The 22,229-nt window shown below is 49.5% G+C and overlaps 1 protein-coding gene across 2 annotated transcripts; it reads left to right on the top strand.

Annotated features, from left to right (window-relative positions):
• The first annotated feature begins 229 nt into the window (after positions 1-229).
• On the top strand, positions 230-4,863 carry GAPDH (glyceraldehyde-3-phosphate dehydrogenase). 2 transcript variants are annotated; one of them, XM_075920840.2, is made up of 12 exons: positions 230-344; positions 812-855; positions 1,342-1,441; positions 1,640-1,746; positions 1,840-1,930; positions 2,135-2,250; positions 2,404-2,485; positions 2,772-2,923; positions 3,082-3,160; positions 3,490-3,573; positions 3,801-3,898; positions 4,548-4,863. In XM_075920840.2, exons 2-12 carry the CDS (start codon positions 833-835, stop codon positions 4,615-4,617), a joined length of 1,002 nt encoding a protein of 333 aa, XP_075776955.1. In that variant the 5' UTR covers positions 230-344; positions 812-832; the 3' UTR covers positions 4,618-4,863.
• Positions 4,864-22,229: the final 17,366 nt, after the last annotated feature.

Raw genomic sequence — 22,229 nt, 5'->3', positions numbered from 1 at the left:
GGAAGCTACATTGGATTTCCCCTCTGCACAGCAAGTGGGCGCATCGGAGGGATCTGTACATGTGACTCGCTTGTGTGGGGCCTGCAAGAGGGAGGGGGAGCCCCCTGAGTCTCCTTTGTAAGGCGAGGGAGTGCGAGAGAAGGGCCAAAAATGGGCGTGGGAAGAGGAGGCGCGTAACCCCTCAGCATTAGGGCTGCACGTAGCCCTCCGCCTCTGATTTGCCGCTTGCTCGAAAGGCTGGGCCCAGCGATTACCATACGGGAATCTATAAAGGTCGGGGCAGCCAGAGTCCCTCCCTTCACCTTCCCCCTACTGCAGGCGCGTGGCTGAGAGGCAGGGCCCAGGTAAGGGCTCTCAGCCGCAGCGGGGAGTCGGCACTTGGCCGCGCCGGGGTGGCTCAGGCCGGAGCGCGAGTCTCGGGATACTGGTGGGAGTGGGGCGCGGGCCGCATCTCGCCGCCCTACTGGGCAAGGAGGCCGCGGGGGGCCGGGCATGTGGGGCTCTGCGTCCGGAGTCTCTTTGTGCTCCGGCGGGGCGAGCGAGGTGGAGGCTGCGGGGCGGTTGCGCTGGGGGGCGCGGGGCTGAGGCTGCCGGTGCTCGGCGACGCAAGCCCTGGGGAGAAGGAGGCGACAAAGCCCTGGGGGGCGGGCGCTGGCCGGGGAGGAAGTAGCCTGGAGGCTCCGGCGGGCGCTGGGTCCCGCCCGTCCAGCCGCACGGGGGGCGGGGCGGGCCCGGCGGCTCAAGGCCCTCGGGCCAGTTCTCTGAAGCCGGGGGCGGTGCCGCTGCCGTCTGACCCCTGCTCTCTCCGCAGGCGCATCCCGGCAGAAGCGCGATGGTGAAGATCGGAGTGAACGGGTGAGCGGGGGGGGCCGGCCACGGGGGGGCGCCAAGGGCGTGGCAAGGGCACCGGGCTGGGCAGCTGAGTCATTTCTCCCGCCGCTGCCGGGGGTGGGGGGGGGGGTGAGTCACCCCGAGCGGGAAGCGCCGGGCGGCCGCATGCGGCCCGGGACGGGCGCCGGGGTATCGCGTGTCCCGCCGGGCCCGGGGAATGTGACCTTCTCCTGCCGCGCCGTAACCGGACCCGGGCCGCGGGGTAAATTTAGCGCCCGGTCGGCGGGGGCGGAGCAAGCAGCGGGGGGCGCGGGGCTCCAGACGCCGCTGTGTGCTGCCCGGCTCCCGGCCCCTGCTGCCCCGGCTGGCTGGGTGGGAGGAGTGTAGGGCGGGGGCCTCCTTTGCATCGGGGCAGCCGCTGGGGCTAAAGCCCAGTCTGAGTGGCCAGCACCCATCGGCACAGGGCTCCCCTGCTCTGCCTGAGGCCCGCCTCTTCTCTGCCTTGCCTAGATTTGGCCGCATCGGCCGCCTGGTCACCAGAGCTGCCTTCACCTGTGACAAAGTCCAGATTGTAGCAATCAATGACCCATTCATTGACCTCAACTACATGGTGAGTGGAACCCTGGTCTATAACTTGGAGCATTCTGGGGATGGCCTGGGAATGTGGCTATCAGTGATACCATTTCCCTGTGAACCCTGCCAGTGCCCATGGCTACACATTGGGATTGAGGGGCCCAGAGTTAATGCCTGGGCTGTGGGAGTTGAAACACAATGCAGCCAGCACTCAACTTCAGTCTGTTACTCCTAGGTTTACATGTTCAAATATGACTCCACGCATGGTCGCTTTCATGGCACTGTCAAGGCTGAGAATGGAAAACTTGTGATTAATGGACAGGCAATTACCATTTTCCAGGAGTGAGTATGACTCTTCCTCCCCTTTCCCTTGGAGCTAGGGGACAGGGCATTTGACAGCCTTGCAGTTTCTAAATACTCTGGTGTCGTCCTCAGGCGTGATCCTGCTAACATCAAGTGGGGAGATGCTGGAGCAGAGTATGTTGTAGAATCCACTGGAGTCTTCACCACCACAGAGAAGGCCAGCGTGAGTGATGGGTTACATCTGGCTTGGAAGTGGGAAGGAAAGGGTGTAGGGATGAGACTCTTGGCTGCATGTGGAAGTGGGTGTGGACAGAGTTCTCTCTGCCCTGGGGCTGTATTGCAGTGTGATTATTTGGGGAGGTGTCCTAAATGTGCTGCTGTATTGGAGCGATATAGGACTTTGTTAATGTTGGTCTGTCTCCCTCAGGCTCACCTGAAGGGGGGTGCTAAGCGTGTCGTCATTTCTGCCCCCTCAGCCGATGCACCCATGTTTGTGATGGGCGTCAACCATGAGAAATACGACAATTCTCTGAAAGTTGTCAGGTGAGGAGGGGGACAGTTTGCAGGAGTCTTCTCAGGGTTGAACCTGAGGTGCATAGCTGACTATTGCCCTCTCTTGTGAGTTGTGGGGAGGGAGCTGAGAGGTGAGCCCTGACTAACTGCCTCTGGCTAATGTGTCCCTCTTGACTCTTCCAGCAATGCCTCCTGCACCACCAATTGCCTGGCTCCTTTGGCCAAGGTCATCCATGACAACTATGGCATCGTGGAAGGTCTCATGGTAGGTAATCTGGAGGCGCAAAAACCCACACCAGCTCTGTCAGTGGGACAGAACCATGGAGCTTTTGGGGGGGGGGTGTCTCTGCACACTCAAGCTGGGACTCCTCAACCCACAGTTTTGGGTGTAGAGGAAGGAGGATTGGGAACCCACAGAGCAGGAGTGTCTCCCTATACTGCCTGGACTAGAGGAAAGTTGAGGAAGGCTGGGGGAGGAATGCTCTAGGTCAGCAGGGTGAGGCTCTAGAGAAATTCAGTTAACCCTTCCCCCTTTTTCCCCCAACTTCCAGACCACTGTCCATGCCATCACAGCCACGCAGAAGACTGTGGATGGCCCCTCTGGGAAGTTATGGCGAGATGGCAGAGGTGCTGCCCAGAACATCATTCCAGCATCCACTGGAGCTGCTAAGGCTGTGGGCAAGGTCATTCCTGAGCTGAACGGGTGAGTGTCAGTTCCTTCTCCCAGTGCCCCAAAGCAGGGGATTCATCAGAAGGGGTAGTGAACCTTCAGCTGGCCGGTCTTGCCCTTTCCTCAGCAGGATGTGCAGAAACCCTGTTTGGGGGCAAGCAGGAGTCTATTCTGATCTGTTTCCCTCACAGGAAACTCACCGGAATGGCTTTCCGTGTTCCAACTCCCAATGTGTCTGTTGTGGACCTGACTTGCCGCCTGCAGAAACCAGTGAGTATCACAAAAAGGGACTTGGAGCAACTTCCCTTTACCCCTAAGTTTCTATCCATTCCTCAACGTGTGGGACTGGGTGCAGCTGTTCTGAAGCCCCCATTCCATTTAGAACTGTTGTTGTTGTTTCTTGTGATTTAAGAGATTGTGCAAGGGGTACAGTCAGGCCTGTGGGGAGCTGCCCCTGTCTGGTATAGTACCAGACATAACTGGGTCCTAACTATACTCTTAGCAGTGCAGTCTCAAAGCTGGCAGCAACCTTCCCTGGGGAGCAGCTGCCATGCCATGGGGTCTGGGATGCTCTGACTTCCTGTGTCTCTCTCCCTCAGGCCAAGTATGACGACATTAAGAAGGTGATGAAGGCTGCCTCTGAGGGGCCTCTCAAGGGCATTCTGGGATACACGGAGGACCAGGTAAACTCCCATGTCCTTTCAACAGCGGGGGAGGGGGAATGTAATGAATGTCTTCATGGATGTGGGGAGAAGCAGCCTTATGGAACACCAAATCTTCAGTACACCCTTCTCTTCTTGGGGGTGTTCATGAAGGAAGGTGCCGATTAACATCTCTTTGTGGGGTGGGGGAAGGAGTTGAGGCCAGAAGGGGGTGTGAGTCACCGTGTCTCCTCTTTACCCACTTCCAGGTTGTCTCTTCTGACTTCAACGGTGACAGCCGCTCCTCTATCTTCGATGCGGCTGCTGGCATTGCTCTCAATGACAACTTTGTCAAACTGGTCTCCTGGTACGGAGAGAGGGGATCTGAGGAATTTGGAGGGTTGTTTCTGTGCAATAGGTTGGAAGATTTGGGAGGCACTTGGGGTGCTGGCAAGGATCCTATTACGGCAAGCTTTACATGCTCTCCCTCTGCTGCCTCCATCTAAAATTAACACTTGGCAGCCAGCAGCAGTTTGCTTGGCAAAGAGGCAGTTACCTGGGTAGAACAGGGGTGGGCAATAATTTTTTGCTGGGAGCCATTTTAGAAATTTTTGAAGTGGCCCTGGGGTGCACCGGAAGGGGCTGGGCCAGGATGCTTCCCCTCCCACAAGCCATGATTGGTCTGAGGGTGGGGGAGCGTGTGAAGTCCTTCTCTTCCTCCCCTCCCCCCAGATTCCACAGTGGTGAGAGGAGACTTAGCGCTCCCCCTTCTGCCCCCAGGCCAATCAAGACTTGGGGGCAGGGCAGCGCCCACATCAGAAGCGCAGGGCGGAGGGCTAGAAAGACCTCTCAGCATGAAGTTGACCCTTAGTATCCGAACAAACTTCAGCCTCCAATTTTTCCCTGCTTTAGGGAAGGGGGCTGTTCTGGGACCTGGCTTGGGGGTGAGGAGGCTCCTGTTGTGGATGTAGAGGTTTGTCCATTCCTAACTGCTCTTTCTCTGCTTCTGTCACCAGGTATGACAATGAGTTTGGATACAGCAACCGTGTTGTGGACTTGTTAGTTCACATGGCATCGAAGGAATAAACCAGGCACATGGATCAGTCTCTGCCTGGGGAAGGAGGTGTGGGAGAATCATACCGGAGACCTTTGTTCCTCCCACCCCTCTCTCCCCACCATGCAGCTCTGTAGCCTTAAGTGAGAATCCAGTTCTGTTTCATCCTCTCTTCCCCATTCCTCTGCCTTGTGCCTGAAGCGTGAGGGAGAGGGGGAAGCCAACAGACGCTGGCCTGTGTATCACATTTTCTCAAATAAAGTAATAGCTGTTCTGAAGTGTTCCTGTTTCTCTCAAGAGGAGGAGAGGCCACAAAGGGTTCCTAGCATGTTGCTGTGGCCATTGACATAGGCTGGGATTTTTCCACCACTCCAATGGGCTACGGGTTAGGAAATGCAGCTATTGTATATGACATTTTTAGTTTACAAGACTAAAGCTAAGATTCTAAAGCCAAAAAAATCAACCTGGGACATGCCAACAGAAAGGTTGTTAAGGGAGCCTTAAATCTGCCTGGTGAGGCAATCAAGCTATATGATCATATACACTGCTTTTTTCCTAAAACCTATAGGGCATGTGTGTAAGTAGCTAGCATTCAGGTGTGGCCACTAATTGTGTTGTCACAATTAACAACTAAAGCCAACTTTCACAAGTGCTGATTGACTGCAGTTACAGATCAGATTAGCAAGGGCTTAGCAACTCTGGAAAATATCAGATTATAGGTCTGCCAAGATGGGCACTTTTCCACACTTTTTTTTAGGCTTTCTTTTTCCTAAGTTGCCTTTTAGCATTAAGGTACATGAATGGTGTGAGGTACTTAGGCACTGTGGGTGTCATGGCAATAAAACCTGCTCAGTGTACAGATGGGATGGTGTACAAGTAAGGGTGTAAGGCCCATGACTGTAATGGAAACAACCAGCTACTAAATATTTCATGCTCTGTCCCTGATCATGCTCGACTTTGTGTAAGAAATGAAGTGTATCATGTAACTTACTAGGCTAGTGTTTTTGTTTGCAGCTGTTAAGTCAGTCACCCATTCTAGGAAAAGTTGCCTTTGTAATATATAGGTTAGGACCCAATTATTACAGTAGCTGTAGGTGTATGTACAAGTGGCTTCTGGGTAGTCTTCCTCCCCCATTTCCCCCTTGATAGCTCAAGGGCTTGCTGTCTATTATCTAAACCCTGCCCTGAAAATGGTTTATTTTCGCAACCCCCTTGTGTGCTGAGATGCATTGCTAAGCTCATGCTACAGAGAGGGGCAGCACCGTGAGGCCCAGCTTCAGGAGTAATCTCATTCACTTGAGTCTTGAATCTTCAGAATACTTGGATGTCTTTCACGATGGCTGTGTCTAGACTGGCCAGTTTTTCCGGAAAAATCAGCCGCTTTTCTGGAAAAATTTGCCAGCTGTCTACACTGGCCGCTTGAGTTTCTGAAAAAGCACTGACTTCTACTGTAAGAAATAAGTGCTTCTTGCGGAAATAGTATTCTGCTCCCCATTCAGGCAAAAGTCCCTTTTGCGTAAAAGGGCCATTGTAGACAGCTCAGATTTGTTTTCTGCAAAAAAGCCCTGATTGCGAAAATGGCGATCGGGGCTTTTTTGCGGAAAAGCGCGTCTAGATTGGCCACGGACGCTTTTCCGCAAAAAGTGCTTTTGCGGAAAAGCGTCCGTGCCAATCTAGACGCTCTGTTCTGAAAATGCTTAACAGAAAAGTTTCGGGAACATCATGCCAGTCTAGACATAGCCTATGTGCCTGCTTAATCTCTTATGCACATCCATGATTCATTCTCCAATGACTGTTCCCTTAATGAGTGCATACCTGTAGCATTTAATTAAAGCCTTTATCATAAACGTGGGGGTGGGGAGAGACTCTTGTATCTTCATATTTTGCCATTTCCTGCCATCTGAGGGTGTGGCTGTACTGAAGAGGGGGGGCTGTAATTTCACTAGGCTTTCTCAGCTTGTGCTGATGTTGCAGTTGATGTGATTCATTAGTGGGGAAGAATCAACTGTGAGGTAGCGCAGTGAGCAAATGCTGGTAGAGGCATAGGTGTTCTATAGCGGAGGAATAAAGAAAGTGGCACACTGGCTTTCCCCTTCAACTAGGTGGAAGAGCAGGTTCTGCGCCTGCCCAGTGCTTCCCAGCCTCTTATGCTGTAGACCGAACCCATTCACAAACTGTTTGGTGGCCTGGTAACATAGTTGCTTATTATCCAAGGAATGGATATGTAAATAAAATGTTACCCTCTGCCTAGACCTGCCCCAGCCCCTTGCTCTGCAGTGCTTAATACCCTCTGTCCCCCACAGCCCATGCCACCATCCTCTTGCCCTGTGACCCCAACTCTCCTTTGCCACACCTCACCTTCCTAGAGTGAGGCTGCCCCCTCTAGGGAATGTGGCTGTTACTGCTGTGCAGGCAGGGGAGCAGCCCTCCATTACCCCCCCCCCCCTTCCCAAGTATGTCTTGTGCCCCCATAGGTAGAGATGGGGAGCCTTGCCATTACCAAGGGTAGAGGAAGATGCCTTCTACCACTGGCCGCGCAGGCATGGGGAAAGGCCATTGGTGGGGTGTGTGCCCCCTCTCTCCTCTGCCCCCTGCCCCACAAGTGTGGAGGGAGATGCCTCCTCTTGCTGCCTTAGCCACCATGGCTGCCAGAGCTGAGCTGCTGTGAACAGTTGGCTTGAGCTCTGACAGCTGCTGCCACCCAGCAGCCAGGGCAGTTGGCAACTGCTGCTTCTGCCCATTCTAGCTTCTGCTCCTTCCTACAACTGTTCAGTCTTGCCCGGTTCTCCTTAGCCACTTTCAGTTTCCTGCCTAAGCCTTGATCTGCATTCCACTCTACACCCACCCCTCAAGTTTAGCCTATTTTATGCTCCGCCCCATACTCTACTCAGCCAGTTCCAACTCTTTCTTGCAGGGGTTGGGAACCTCAGGCCCAGGGACCAAATGCAGTCCCTTGCTAGCCTGCTGGATCCAGCCCCTGAGGCTCAGGGCTCTACTCCAGTGCTGCGGGAGCCCTCTGCCCCGCTGTGGCAATGTGGGGAGTGGCTATTTCCTCAAGGAACATGTCTGAAGGGGGGTTGATTTTTTGGGGGGGGCTTCTCACTTGTGTGCAGCCCCTGACCCAAAAAAGGTTCCCAACCCCTGCTCTGATGCAACCTTTTCCCCCAATCCTGGCACTTTGTCCTAGGGTTTACCTGTGTTCTCCAGGTGGCTGGGTGCTGGTGTAGGGCAGTGGTCACCAACAGGGGTGGCCCAAGGCGGGCTGTGGCAGCTGGTGCCCCAGGCGGAACATGCAATTGTTGCCCCCACCTGCATGGCCTTCAATGGTGTGATGTCATCATTGGATGCCCCATTGAAGACGGCACCCTAGGCGACGGCCGAGTTGGCCTAGACTCATGGGCTGCCCCTGGTCACCAACCAGTAGATCGGGATCTACTGGTAGATCTTGGAGCCTCTGACTGGTTTGGCCAAGAGGCTACCAAGTGCCAGCACATCAGCTGCCCCTTCCCCCTACTGCTGTGCATCTCCTGCTCTTTGCCTTGGAGCTGCCTCCTCCCACCCCCAGGCCCAGGAGCCTCCTGCTTGCTATGCAGAGCAGAAGAGGGAGACGAGGTCTTGGATTGCACTTAAATTCAAAAAGTGATCTCGTGCTTAAAAAGGTTGGAGACCACTGGTGTAAGGGAAGCCATGCAGGCCCAGACTGCCCACTCTGGTGGCTTGGGTGCACAAAGTCCTGCTTGTGTCTTGCTGTGCTGTGGTGGGGCATGCCTAAAACAGCCACTGCCACGGGATAAATTACTGACAATAATTCTCTCTTCTGAGCTTCTGTGAACAAATTTTTCAGGCGTTTGGAACTTGGTCCCATACAAGTGATTTTTCTTGGAAACAGCACAACTCATAGACTTTAAGGTCAGAAGGGACCATTATGATCATCTAGTCTGACCCCCTGCACAGTGCAGGCCACAGAATCTCACCCACCCCTCCCAGAATAATCCTCTCACCTAGATCTCAGATATTGAAGACTTCAAATACTTTGAAGACCCCAAGATGCAGAGAATCCTCTAGCTGTGATCTGTATCCCATGCTACAGAGGAAGGCGAAAAACCTCCAGGGCCTCTGCCAACCCTGGGCTTATCCCTTCCCCAGATTCACACCTTCAGTCGAAAGCAGTGTGGCTTTTGAGCAGGGGTGGGGAACCATTTCTGATGCACAGAAAAATCAGTTGGGGGGCCACCCAAGTGAGAAGCCAAAAAAAACCCACCCTGATGGATGCGGCCTCCCACTGAGAAGTAGATGGGGGGAAAGACTCCACCCTTCACTCTGTAAGCCCATGGGCAGGGGGTGCGGAAGCTCAGGGCTTATCCCCAGAGCCAGATGAACTCTTCTAGGGGCCTGGAGATAGTAAAATTGGGGGTGGGGGGGCCTAGGCCTATTGGCCCTTTTCCTGCAGTCCCTGTGTAATCTAGTCACGGCCACATTGCTACAGGAGGTCTGTAGTGGCGCCTGCACTGCCTTGTCCCCTCAGGAAATGGATAGGGTTGCCAGGTGTCCTGTTTTGAACTGGACAGTCTGGTATTTGAGCTTTCTGTTCGGGAAACAAATTGAAAAAATAGAAATGTCCGGTATTTTCTAAATAATGTAGATTGTGCTGTAATGTCAAATGTGACCAGTATTTTTGTTGAACCCATCTGGCAACCCTAGAGATGGTGTGACAAGTGCTTGGTGCCAGCACATTGGGCACAAGGGCGAGCTGCTAGGTTTGCTCGCCAAATTAACCAATCAGGAACAGGCATTTCTAAAATCCGCAGAATGCAGGCACTTGGTTTCCAGTCTCTGTGACTCTTGGCTAATGAAGTTTGCAATTGTGAAGTCACTGTTGCAAGGAATGCAGGCCCATACATGGGAGAGGGGCGTGTGGCCAGGGGAAGACAGGAATGGCACACTGCCCAAGCCTCCCTCCCGCATGCTCTGGCTGGTGGGGGAAGGCTGGGGCCAATTTCCCTGCTTACTTGGGGTGCAATCACACTGTTGTGGTCCACGTTTACAAAAAAGCGCGCGCGCACACACGCACACACAAAATTCCTGCGTAGGGGCCTGGAACGGGGCATTGTGAGATAGCTGCTGGAGGATTCCTAGGGTTGATGCAGGTCATGCAGTGGCTAGGTGTCTACTGTATCGCACTCATTAGGCTAACCATGGCTCTGGGCCATCTGAGGAGACCTTTTACTTTCTCATTATAATGGTCAGTTGGAGACAAATTTGCATACAGGCACATGCCAAAGCAGGTCACAGTGGCCTAAATGTGCTGCTGGACTTAGTCCTGGTCCACACATTTAGGCACCATTGCCATTCAAACCATTGTCAGCCGCCACCTATGCACATAGGCAATTGCTGCTGGTGGATGTGATGCTGGTGGCTGTGCATAGAACTTGGTAAGCCCGGATACCACTCCACAGCTCTTGGGCTGCTTGCAGCACTTGCTCACAGCTAAAGCCTGTCAGGATTTTCAAACTAGGCATTTCTCTATCTAGCTCCCCAGGGCTATGTCTACACTCGTGGCTTCTTGCGCAAGTAATATGCAAATGAGGCTAAGCATGGAATATCGCCGAGCCTCATTTGCATACCTAATGAGCCACCATTTTTTTCAGAAGAGGCTCTTGCGCAAGAAGGAGCATCTACACTGCCCCTTCTTGCGCAAGAAAAACCCTCTTGAGCAATGCCGTTACACCTATTACTTTTCAGGAATAACGGCATTGCGCAGGAGGGTTTTTCTTGCACAAGAAGGGGCAGTGTAGACACTTCTTGCGCAAGAGCCTCTTCTAAAAAAAATGGTGGCTCATTAGGTATGCAAATGAGGCTCGGCGATATTCCACGCTTAGGCTTATTTGCATATTACTTGCACAAGAAGCCGCGAGTGTAGACATAGCCCAGGTGTTTTGCCTTAGACAAACATGGAGGACCCAGCTTCAAATTCTTGCTCCAATGACTAGTTATAAGTTGAACTGATTCAGCCCAACAGCCTGGTAGTTAGGGCATTTTGTGGGCCCCCAACCTAAAACAGACCAAACTGGGAGCCGAATCTGAGGGTACGTCTAGACTACCGCGTTTTGTCGACGGAAGTTTTGTCGACAGATACTGTCGACAAAACTTCCGTCGACAAAGAGCGTCCAGACACATTGAGTTCTGTTGACAAAGCAAGCTGCTTTGTCGACAGAACTCCGTAGTCTGGACGCAGTGTTACAGGCAATAACACCTTCTGTCGACAGAAGGTGTTATGCCTCGTAAAATGAGGTATACGAGCATCGACAAAACTGCTGAGTTCTGTCGACGTTATGTCGACAGAACTCAGCAGTAGTGTAGATGCTGGTATAGTTTTGTCGACAAAAGTCCACTTTTGTCGACAAAACTAGGTAGTCTAGACACACCCTGAGTATCCCATGTGAGGGTCCTAACTGCTGTCTCGCTCTGGTCTGGCTTAGTGCCTAACTCTGTGAGAGGGCTCATGGCTGAGAATCCAAAGTGGAGCCAGGTGCCTAGAGGCCCAGTTCAATGGGACTTAGGGGCCTCATTACTTTGTGAACCTGGACCCTAGTCCCTCTGCCCCACTTCTGGGAACTTTCTGTTGGCTCATTTAGGTGGCTCCCTGCTCTGCTTGCTGGCATCTGAGAATCCTTATGTGCCCAACTCTCCCCATGTGCCTGATGCAGGCCTAAGCTTCCATAAGGCAAGAGGATGCCTAGGTGTTAGGCACCACACTCCCCATACAGGGAGTGTCAGGATCCTAAGAACAGGATTCTCAGAAGCAGCAGGGCTGGTCAGCTTATAACCTACAGATCAAGCCTGTACCCCTCAGCCTCTTGCAGATTTCCCATGATGCTCTCTTCCCCTTGCTGAGCTTGGGTATACTTTTTATCATCAGCTTTCCTGTACTTGGCACCCTGAATGTTTCCGTAGCTCTTCTCTGAGTGCCTCAACTTTGTCAGTAGTACAGAGGTGCTGATGGGGCTACATAGTAATGAGTGCACCAGAATTTTCCTTTTAGGGAAACATTTGCAATCCTCTAGTTATGTCTTACCTAGTTTTAAAGTACTTAACATTATTTTGATTTTTCTAAGTCCTTTTGGAAACATGTCATTTTAAAATTGTAGTGTTTCAAAAGTCACTTTTTTCAGGTGAGGCTTAAAAAAATATTTGAAAGTCCATGGTGAGAAGACCCTCAGAAAATTTATACAGGCAGTCCCCGGGTTACATGGATCCGACTTACATCAGATCCCTACTTACAAACGGGGTGAGGCAACCCCGCACTAGCTGCTTCTCCCCAGCAGACCAGGGAGTCGTGAAGCTAGCGCCCCGCCCCCCCCCAGCAGACCAGGGAGTCGTGAAGCTAGCACCCCCCCCCCAGCAGACCAGGGAGACGTGAAGCTAGCGCCCCCCCCCCCCCCAGCAGACCAGGGAGATGCAGAGCAGCTTTTCTCAGCAGACACCTCAGCTTGAGAATAAGGACTGAGGGAAGTGAGGTGTGGGAGAATAAAACTGAGCTCTGGAGAAATGTTTGGCTAGAGTTTCCCCTACAATATGTACCAGTTCTGACTTACATACAGATTCAACTTAAGAACAAACCTACAGTCCCTATCTTGTACGGAACCCGGGGACTGCCTGTATACAGCAAAGAATTCACAGCAGTTAATAAAACTATTGCCTAGTGTAACAACACTAAATTAGCAGGGGAAGCCAGTAAGCATCACTGAGTGGTGACAGATTCTGGGTTTAGAACAGCTAGGAATTATTCCACAATGTTTCATGGCCAGGAGTTACTGCCACAGAGTTTTCATAGGTAATATGACACAATGTTTCAAGCCTTTTACTCTGCCTGACGTTCTTTGAAAATGCTACAACACTCTGACCAAACCAGTATCTCAACAAGGTTTAAAAAACCAAACCAAAACACACAGACACCCCCAAACCAAAGGACAGTTTAGTGCAGCCCTAAACCAGAGACACCACAAGAAGCCCTTTCACAGAGGGAATGGCCACTCAGCTTTGGTCACTGACGCTCCTGGAAGGCAGCTCTTTCCTTAGACCATTACGTTCAGGGCTGTAGGAAAATGTGTGACCTTGCACAGGGACCCCTCACGCCCGCTACGCACATTTGAAACAACCACACCAAAATTGCAGCTTGAACAAACTGTGACCTCAACATTTGACCCAAAGCACAGGCTAGAGGCCTTTGTCTTAAATAGTGACAGCCTTGTTCCTGTAGATGGCACCAGAGCAGGGCTGATAGCCCACAGGCTCTTCAACAAAGGCCAAAGCAGTTTTAGCTCCCTCCAGTGCTGCCAAAGAACTGCTCGTTGTCACAGAACCAGGGCTATTACTGGTGTTGACATCTGAGCAGAGCTGTGAACTGTGCTTCCTCCCTGCTTTGCCTGCCCTTCAGAGCTTTTCCTGACGCCCTGGAGCGCTGGCTTTGTTCTTTGCAGAGAAAAGCAATGGGACTGCGGGAGCAGAGGACCCTGCATCAGGGTTCCTAGCTTAGCCCAGGAATTGACCAGGGTTTGTGCCTGTGCTCTGCTGGGGCTGCTGACTTGGCCCTCAGAGCAGCTGATCAGCAGAGGGCTGCCAGAATGTGCTCCCAGGCCTGTGATAGCAGTGGGACCGCACTCAAGTGCAGCTCTGCTTTGGCCTCCACACAGCCTGCTGCCTGAGCACAGCCTAGGGCAGGGAATGTGGTAGGCGTGCCTAGTGCTGCCAGCAGCATCACTGGTGCACAGGGACCACAGAGGACCTGGCCTGCATAGGCGCCATAGACTCTGGTAAACTAAGAATGTGTCCCTGAGGTGAATGATCAGCGGTGTCACATTTGAGGGCCAGGAAGAAATCAGACTGGTCTTTGGGCTTGATACAAGGGAGGCAGGGTGAAACTGAATGGCTTGTGATACACAGGTGCTAAGATTACATGATCTCAATATCTGTATTTATTTTAACTTGGGGACAATCAAACAAACAAAACGTTGGGGGTGAAAGCCTGCAAAGCAAGCTGGAAGATGGTAACGCCACTTTGTGACAGTTTAAAATTTGTTTTTGTTCCATCTTGGCTCTGGCTCGCCCATGTACTTCAACAGTGACCAGCAATCTCAGGCCCCGAAATTCATTCCCAACAAAGTACCTTGCCATAAAATGCTTCAACAAAAAGTCATTTAGTCAATAATGTACCGCCTAGCATGAGCCAAAAATCCAACAAACGCGTATGTTCGATCACACACTTTCCATCGCCATAACAAAGCTGCCCTCTCAGCCACAGAGCACATACTCAGATGGCCTGAGCTCTGTGACCCCATTGGGGTGCAGGCAGGGTCACCATTTTCCTACCTGTGCCAAACTGAACATCCTTGTCCTGCCCCTGCCCCACCCTTCTCTGAGGCCCTGTCCCTGCTCATGCCACCCGTTGCTCACTCTCCTCACCCTCATTCACTGTTCATTGTCACTGGGCTGGCTCAGGGTTGGCATGCAGGACATGAGGGCTTTGGTGTGTGTGTTGGGGGGGGGGGAGGTACAAGCTCCAGACTGTGGCCGGAAATGAGGAGTTTGGGAGGGGGCTCCAGGCTGAGACAGTGGGTTGGGATGAGAGAGGTGGGTGAGGGCTCTGGCTGCGGAGGGTGGGCTCTAGGGTAGGCTACAGATGTGAGGTTTGGGGTACAGAATGGGGCTCTCGGCTGAGGGAGGTGGAGCTGAGGGTATTAGAGTTTGGGAGGGGGCTCCAGGCTGAGGGAGGAGGTTGGGTGTGAGAGGGGGAATGGGCTCTGGGCTGGGAGTGTGGGTTCAGTGGAGGGGGCCAGAAATGAAGGGTTCAGGGTGGAGGGGTGTCAGGAATTAGAGGGTTGGAATTAGCAGGGTAAGGGCTCTGGCTGGAGGGATGGGGTCATGGGCTTGGAGTGTAGGAGGATGCTCCAGGCTGGGTTCAAGGGGTTCAGAGGGCAGGAGAGGAAATGGGTGGGGCAGGGAATTGGAGCCTGAGTGTGAGGACTCCATCTGGAGGAGCTCTGAGGTAGGGCTGGAGATGAGAGGAGGGGGAGCCAGAGGCTTTGGAGGGCAGGGGGTTGAGGCATGGGAGGGGGTGCAGGGTGCAAGCCAATGGGAGCTGCAGGGGTGTAACCAGAAAACCAGATACCTGGCAACTCAAGGTGATGTCTGGGACCCCTGGAACCTGCTTTGCCCCCTAACCATTCAGCTGGTCTGGTGTCTCTCACTAGTCTGCTGGTGGTTCAGTTGGCTGCTCCAGGTTGTTATCACTCAACATGACAGCAGGTGGCACCATACACCCAGCTGAGCTGCCTGAGTGCTTTTCCTAAGCAGAGATCACAGCCCATTTCCCAGCTCCCCAGCCTTGCACCCATGCTGGAGTATAAAGCCAGTATTATACTGGCTTCACTGCACAGGGATTTGTACAATGCAAGCTCATTAATATAGTTCACTTTCCCCACAGTGCATTCCTTGCACTAGTTTACAGGGCTGTTTATATCCACCAGAGCTACATTCTTTCTGTTGAGAGGAAAACCTGCTTTTCAGCATTATAACACCTTAGAGAGTATTTGCATATATATTTCACAATTATATTAATGATCACAGCTTTCATTTAATCACTCACATGCGATTCCTTGGTGACCCAGAATGGACATACCAGAATTAGGACATTCCTGTAACCACCTCACCAGAATGCATTAATAGGTTTTTTTCATCTCACACAAACCCATTTAATAATGCTTTTCCCATGAGACCGGTAAGTTAGTCAGTTTTTAGTGCTTTTACTTGTGCTATCTTTATTTTGTATAATTCTAGTTTTTTAATCAAAATATGATACTGTGCCAAGTCAAATGCCTTAAAGAAGTCTACAGATATTTCATCAGTACTATTACTTTTGTTACCTAAGCTTGAATCTCCTCAACATGTATTGTTAAAACAAAAAACAGGAGTGTGTAACACTTTAAAGACTAACAAGATGGTTTATTAGGTGATGAGCTTTCGTGGGTCAGACCCACTTCCTCAAATCAAATTGTAGAAGAAAATTGGCACAACCATATATACCAAAGGATACGAAAGTGCTACATAGTCCTGTTTTTTGTTTCGGCTACACCAGACTAACACGGCTACATATCTATTACTATTCTACATGTATTGTTAGTTTGACAGGATCTATTTTCTATAAACCCATGTTAATGGGTATTACTTATATTAACCTCCGCTCATTCTTTATTAAATATTGCGTCAGCCACTCCATTGCTTTGCCCAGGGTTAAGGTCACAAACAGAGGAGAACAAAGATGAATTCTTCAGGAACATTAACACCCGGTAGAGGGGAAGTTTAAAAGCATTTGGCTGTTATCTGGATGACTATTTTTTCTAGGCTTTGGCTGCGTCTAAACTGGCCAGTTTTTCCGGAAAAATCAGCCGCTTTTCTGGAAAAACTTGCTAGCTGTCTACACTGGCCGCTTGAATTTCTGCAAAAGCACTGACTTCCTACTGTAAGAAATCAGTGCTTCTTGCGGAAATACTATTCTGCTCCCCATTCAGGAAAAAGTCCCTTTTGCGCAAAGCTTTTGCACAAAAGGGCCAGTGTAGACAGCTCAGATTTGTTTTCCACAAAAAAGCCCTGATTGCGAAAATGGCGATCGGGGCTTTTTTGCGGAAAAGCGCGTCTAGATTGGCACGGACGCTTTTCCGCAAAAAGTGCTTTTGCAGAAAAGCGTCCGTGCCAATCTAGACGCTCTGTTCCGCAAATGCTTTTAATGGAAAACTTTTCTGTTAAAAGCATTTCAGGAAAATCATGCCAGTCTAGACGCAGCCAAGATGTATAAGAAGACTGAATGGACAACGTGGTGAGTAATAGACTTTAAGGGACAGAAGGGACCATTACCATATCTAGTCTGACCTGCACATTAGAGGCCATTACATTTTATTCTCTTACCTCTGTATTGAACCCAATAACTGTGTCTGACTAAACCAGATCTTCCAGCAAAGGATCCAGTCTTGATTTGAAGATATCAAGAGTCAGAGAAGCCACATCTGCCCTTGGTACTTTGTTCCAATTTTTTTATTTCTAGTTTCAATGTATCTGGTTTCAGCTTGCCATCCATTGGTTTTTTATTATGTCTTTCTTTGTTAGATTAAAGGGCTGTTTAATACCCTGTATTTTATCTCCATGAAGGTGCCTATATACTGTAATCAAGTCACCATTCAATCTTCTTTTTGATTGATCTCTTTTCCTGTCTAAATGGCACCTCACAATCAATTTCTGTCATAATTTTCTTCAGCTTTGAGAAATTAGCACCAAGTATATATGTTATTGGTGAGGACTGTCCTGTGTTTGTTCATATTGAATTACTCATATCATGATCACTGCACCCTAGGCAACCTCCAATTTTCGACTCAGGGATTAATTCCTCTTTAGTTGCCATAATGATGTATAAAATGAGGTGGACCCTGCGCTGCATGCAATACCTTATGCATTAGAGCAGTGGTCTCCAACCTTTTTACACCCAAGATCACTTTTTAAGTCTCAGAACAGGCAAAGATCTACCTGCCCGCCCTCTCTATTCTCTTGTCCATCACTTGCTATCCCCAGCCCTTATACATGCTGTTAAACAGTTTATTTTTAAATTATGCAATATATAAAATAAAAATCACGTTTATAGTTATGAAATAAATGGTCTGTTTTTAATTCATGCTATTTAAATGTCAAATGAAGCATTTACAATTATACATTTTGTTCTCTGCTATTTTGTAAATCTAAAATCAAGTATTGATAATTATATATTTTTCTTCCAATAACAAAGTCTCAGTGTGACACCTGTGACTGAACGGTATCTGCCAGTGTCTTGAAGTCTGGGTGATAGTCTGAGATTGCTAGTCGTATACAGTCCATCAGATGGGCATCTGTGATCCTGCGCTCAGCCTGGGAAGCTTGCTCCAGCACAGCTGGAGCTAGACGCAGCCTCCCTGGGCTGAGCGCAGGGCATCCGGGCTGGAGGGAAGAGAAGTAGCTGCCCAGCCAGCTGGCCATGGCGCTCAGCCGGGGTGCACCAAGCTCCACCTGGGCAGGCGCAGAGGAGAAGCCGCCAATCAGCTGGAGTGTGGGGCAGCCTCTTTCAGCTGAAAGCCAGTCAGCTGGCTGGGGTGTTTCAGCCCTCCAGACCTCCCAGCTCCCACCATTCCTTGCAGCTACTCACCTGTGTTGTTGATCAGTGAGTAGCTGCTCCTCAAATGAGGAAATCTAATGTAAATGTACTGCGCAGGTGCGCAGTTCAGAGAGGGCTCAAGAGCTACTCTTAGAGCCCCTGAGATCTACCGGTAGATCGCGATCTACTGGTTGGTGACCACAGCATTAGAGCATCAGCTATTAACTTTTAGAAATTCTAATGGATGTTTTACTACTGGTTGCCTGAAAACTCCAGCATGTGTCTCACAAATTGAAGTCCCCATATCACACTTTTTCTTTCCATTCATACAGACAGGTATTCTCTGATTTGAGTTGATCTGTAACAGATCCCCACCAGTGTTCTCTTCTCAGGGTTTGTCTGTTAGCACATTGAACCATGTGGCTGTGTCTAGATTGGCAAGATTTAGCGCAAAAGCAACTGCTTTTGCGCAAAATCTTGCCACCTGTCTACACTGGCCACGAGTATTTGCGCAAGAACACTGACGTTCTACTGTATGAAATCAGTGCTTCTTGCACAAACACTCTGGCGCTCCCGCTCAGGGATAAGTCCTCTTGCGCAAGTGTTCTTGCGCAAGAGGCCAGTGTAGACAGGTAACAACTTGCGCAAGAAAGCCCAATCGCGAAAATGGCCATCGGAGCTTTCTTGCGCAAGAGAGCGTCTACACCGGCACGGATTCTTTTGCGCAAAGGCACATACCAGTGTAGACGCTCTCTTACTCAAATACACTAACGCAAAAACTCTTGCGTTTAGAGTATTTGCGCTAAATTTTGCCAGCCTAAACGTAGCCTATGTGTTCAAGATTCTGCAGCTCTGAATGATCAATAATTCTAGAAGTAAAACTAATATAGTGTGCAACCCCCCCATTATCATTCCCGCTCTCTATCCTTCCATGATCATTTGTAACTAACATTTTAAACATTCTAAGCATACAAATCACTCTCACGTTTCAGTAATAGCAATTATATATCCAATTTTTTTCATCAGTGAAAATTCCCAAGTCCTCTTGTTGGGTACATAGAATCATAGAACCATAGAACTGGAAGAGACCTCAGAAGGTCATCAAGTCCAGCCCTCTGCTCTAGGCAGGACCAATTCCAACTAAATCAACCCGGCCAGGGCTTTGTCAAGCCGAGTCTTAAACACCTCTAGGGATGGGGACTCCACTACTTCCCTAGGTAACCCATTCCAGTGCTTCACCACCCTCCTAGTGAAATAGTTTTTCCTAATATCCAACCTGGACCTCTCCCACCACAACTTGAGACCATTGCTCCTTGTTCTGCCATCTGTCACTACTGAGAACAGCCTCTCTCCATCCTCTTTGGAACCTCCCTTCAGGAAGTTGAAGGCTGCTATCAAATCCCCCCTCACTCTTCGTTTCTGCAGACTAAACAGACCCAAGTCCCTCAGCCTCTCCTCATAGACACACAACATTGAAAGCAATTGAAAAAATGTCTTCTCTTCACATTCCTTGTTACTTTGGTTCAATTTTACATGACATTGAGTTTGAATTGTATGTGGCTCCATAGTACCTTGCTATTGGATTGTTCCTGGCTACTCCAGCAAGTGTCTGTCTAAGATTAGCTCCCCTACGCATGAGATGCAGGCTGTGCCATTTCCCCACTAGAGCACTGACCAGTGTTGTACCCAACCTAAACCTTTAGCAGCATGCCTGCTGTTCAGCCAATGGTTCACCTCCAATATTTTCTCCCTTCTCTCACTCTCAGGACCAGAAGAATCTCCACTTCATCCTCCAAGATCTCTCATCTCCTCTGCTGTGTAGTTCCATGGGAAGCCATTTCATTGATTAGAATTATGTAATATGTCATAATTGTGATAATGCAAGAAATTGCCCTGCCTATCCTGGCCAAGCCTTACTGAATTATGTTTTGGATTGGCAGCTCTCCTGGTCTGGATGGACCAGATGCCATTTGCTGCAGTGGCATCCAGTCTGAGCAAAATGGCAACCCTAATTACGTTTCAGTCCCATAGGCACTCGTGTTACAGTGCAAAGGTTTATGCACTCTTGTGGGATTGTTGGTAACATGTCTGGGAGAAATGACTAATGTAAATATTGGGAAGTGTTACAAGATTCAAAAAAACTCTTTTAAACAATGGGCAAGGACAAGAATGAATTGTTGAGTAGGGAAACACAAATGCCCACCTTCACACCTGATCTTTTGAAGCTTCCTAGCGCTGAGGGGCCTCTGCCTACTCCCAGGATCAAAAGGCCCAAATGAGCAATGCACAGATTTATGGGAGTGGTGGTTCTGAACCAAAGTAGATATGAACTATAGCCACTGAAAAATCCTCAGAGTTTGAAGAGCTGTTCACTGCTGAAGGTAGGGGGCCTCTGGTAAGCTTGTTAGCACACATGTAGGTCCTTTTATTATTTTAATAGGTTTTCTCTGTAATGCTTTTACCTTATAAATAAATGTGCTTGCTTAGAAAGTGGGGTGTGGTAACTTGACTGTAGCAATTACACTGTTTACCATATATGAGGAGAAAAGCAAAGCAAACCTGCTTAGAAAAATTTGGCCCTGCTAGGAAAATCACGGAGGCAGAGAACTGTGCAGCCTGGAAATATCCCAGTCAAGAGGGAGAGAAGTTATGGCTGGGGAGCTGAAAGTCTAATCGTGGGTGCCTTTGGCAGGCTATAGAAAGGGAATGCAGGGGCAGTTGTCCTGAACTGTGACAATAATAATGGAGACTTGCCAGAGAACCTCATAATACATCCAATCTTAGAATCATAGGGTGGAGTCAAGTCCAACACTCTGCCCAAAGCAGGACCAATCCTAACTAAATCATCCCAGCCAGGGCTTTGTCAAGCTAGGACTTAAAAACCTTGAGGGATGGTTTTTAACGCAATTACACATTGGACCCAGAGAGGCGGCACTCTCTTGTGCAGTCTTGCTGAATTCTCTGTCTATTGCTTTCTTAATACAGAGTCTCTGTCGCAGGCTGGTTGAAGAATTTCTCTTGGTAGCTGCTTACTTCCTACCATAAGGATACCCATTAAGTGCGTCCCCTGTTTTGATCCTCCAGAAACAGTTCCTCAGTAGCTTACTCCCTGAGGGACTGATAGCAATTCAATTCTTCTAACCAGATCAATTGGCTTCTCATTCTGTTTCCTTTCTTAGTCACAAATCATTTCATTTCTTCAGTTTTTATGCATTCTCTATTGTCTTACTGCAAACCTTTCTCTTGTGGTATCCATGGCAAGGATTTCTGAATTGGATTGTCCAAGAAGTGTCAATTTTCTCAGCTGCTGCTCACTATTGAAACTTGTACTTCCAGTCCATGTATCTTCTCTTACAGCATAGCTCCCAGCTGGCATGTCCTACACCAGCTCTCTTGTCTATCTTCCAGCAGAACGGAAAACAGCATTGAAAAGGGCAGGTGACAACAGGTGAGTGCAGAACTATATGTAAACAGAAGGATGATCCATAATGTCGATGAAAATTCCATTTGCAACTCCTAACCAAAGGTTCCCTTGACAATTGATTTATATACAAAGTCGCCCTGCACAGAGACTGTCAGGACAACTGGACAGGACAACATTCCCTGCTCGGTGGTCCAGCAAGGGCAGCCGCTCTAGATTCTTGCTGCCAGCCATCAACTCTCTTGGTTGCAGACAAGCATCTTTCTCCCTTTTAACCAGGGATTTCCCAGGCTGAACAGTTCAATGTATACACTGTGCATTCCCTAGCCAAGCAGACTGCCTCAGTCGGCCTGCTTTGCTTTTCTCCTCTGAGGCTATACCTCGTATAATTGCCCAGGTATACGGTACCATGAGGCTTCTCCAAAGCACGCACATTTATTCTTAAAGTGAAAGCATGACAGAAGAAACCTTTATAAACAATAATTGAACATACACATATACCAATGAGCTCACTACAGATCATTCCAGCAAAATCATGTGACGAGCCCTTCAAACACCATCAAAGTGTTTTTGTGTGTGGGGTTTAAGTTCATAATCACTTTGGCTCAGAACAAGCACCATCATGAACTGGAGAGACTTCTTTGGACAGCTGAACTTCTGATCTTGTCCTCAAGTAACAGCTGACAAAAGGCAAAGTTTCAAAAGGCTGAGTTCTTCAATAACTGGAGGGGGGATATTTGCATACATCTCCCCTTACAGACTTCCTGGGAAAGGAAGGACATAATTGTGGCGTGGTGTGTAACATCTCTAGGGGAGAAACATAACTCATAACCCCTGGGAAGTATATGAGCTTCAGAGGACTATTTGAAATTATGTCCTTTTTTAACAGAATGAACTCCTAAAATGCTTAAACATTATTCAATAAGGCTTATCCATGCTATTGCGGGAAACTATCATACCTGTTACACCCTTCTGCAGTGAAGTGCCTGCCCCACTCTGGCCAGAAGGGGCTAAAGTTAGAGGGAGCATGCACAGAGCCTTGGACAATCAAG

The sequence above is a fragment of the Pelodiscus sinensis genome, chromosome 1 (assembly GCF_052426305.1).
Source record: "Pelodiscus sinensis isolate ZL-2025 chromosome 1, ASM5242630v1, whole genome shotgun sequence".
NCBI classification, from domain to species: domain Eukaryota; kingdom Metazoa; phylum Chordata; order Testudines; family Trionychidae; genus Pelodiscus; species Pelodiscus sinensis.
Note: the sequence above shows the minus strand (reverse complement) of the source record. Positions and strands in the feature narration are given on the sequence as shown.

Excerpts from the sequence above, each read along its gene's own strand:
- GAPDH (XM_075920840.2), top strand. The coding sequence starts at position 833 with ATGGTGAAGATCGGAGTGAACGG. Across the intron at positions 2,486-2,771 it reads GCATCGTGGAAGGTCTCATG|ACCACTGTCCATGCCATCAC; the intron begins GTAGGTAATCTG and ends CCCAACTTCCAG. Across the intron at positions 3,899-4,547 it reads TTTGTCAAACTGGTCTCCTG|GTATGACAATGAGTTTGGAT; the intron begins GTACGGAGAGAG and ends TTCTGTCACCAG.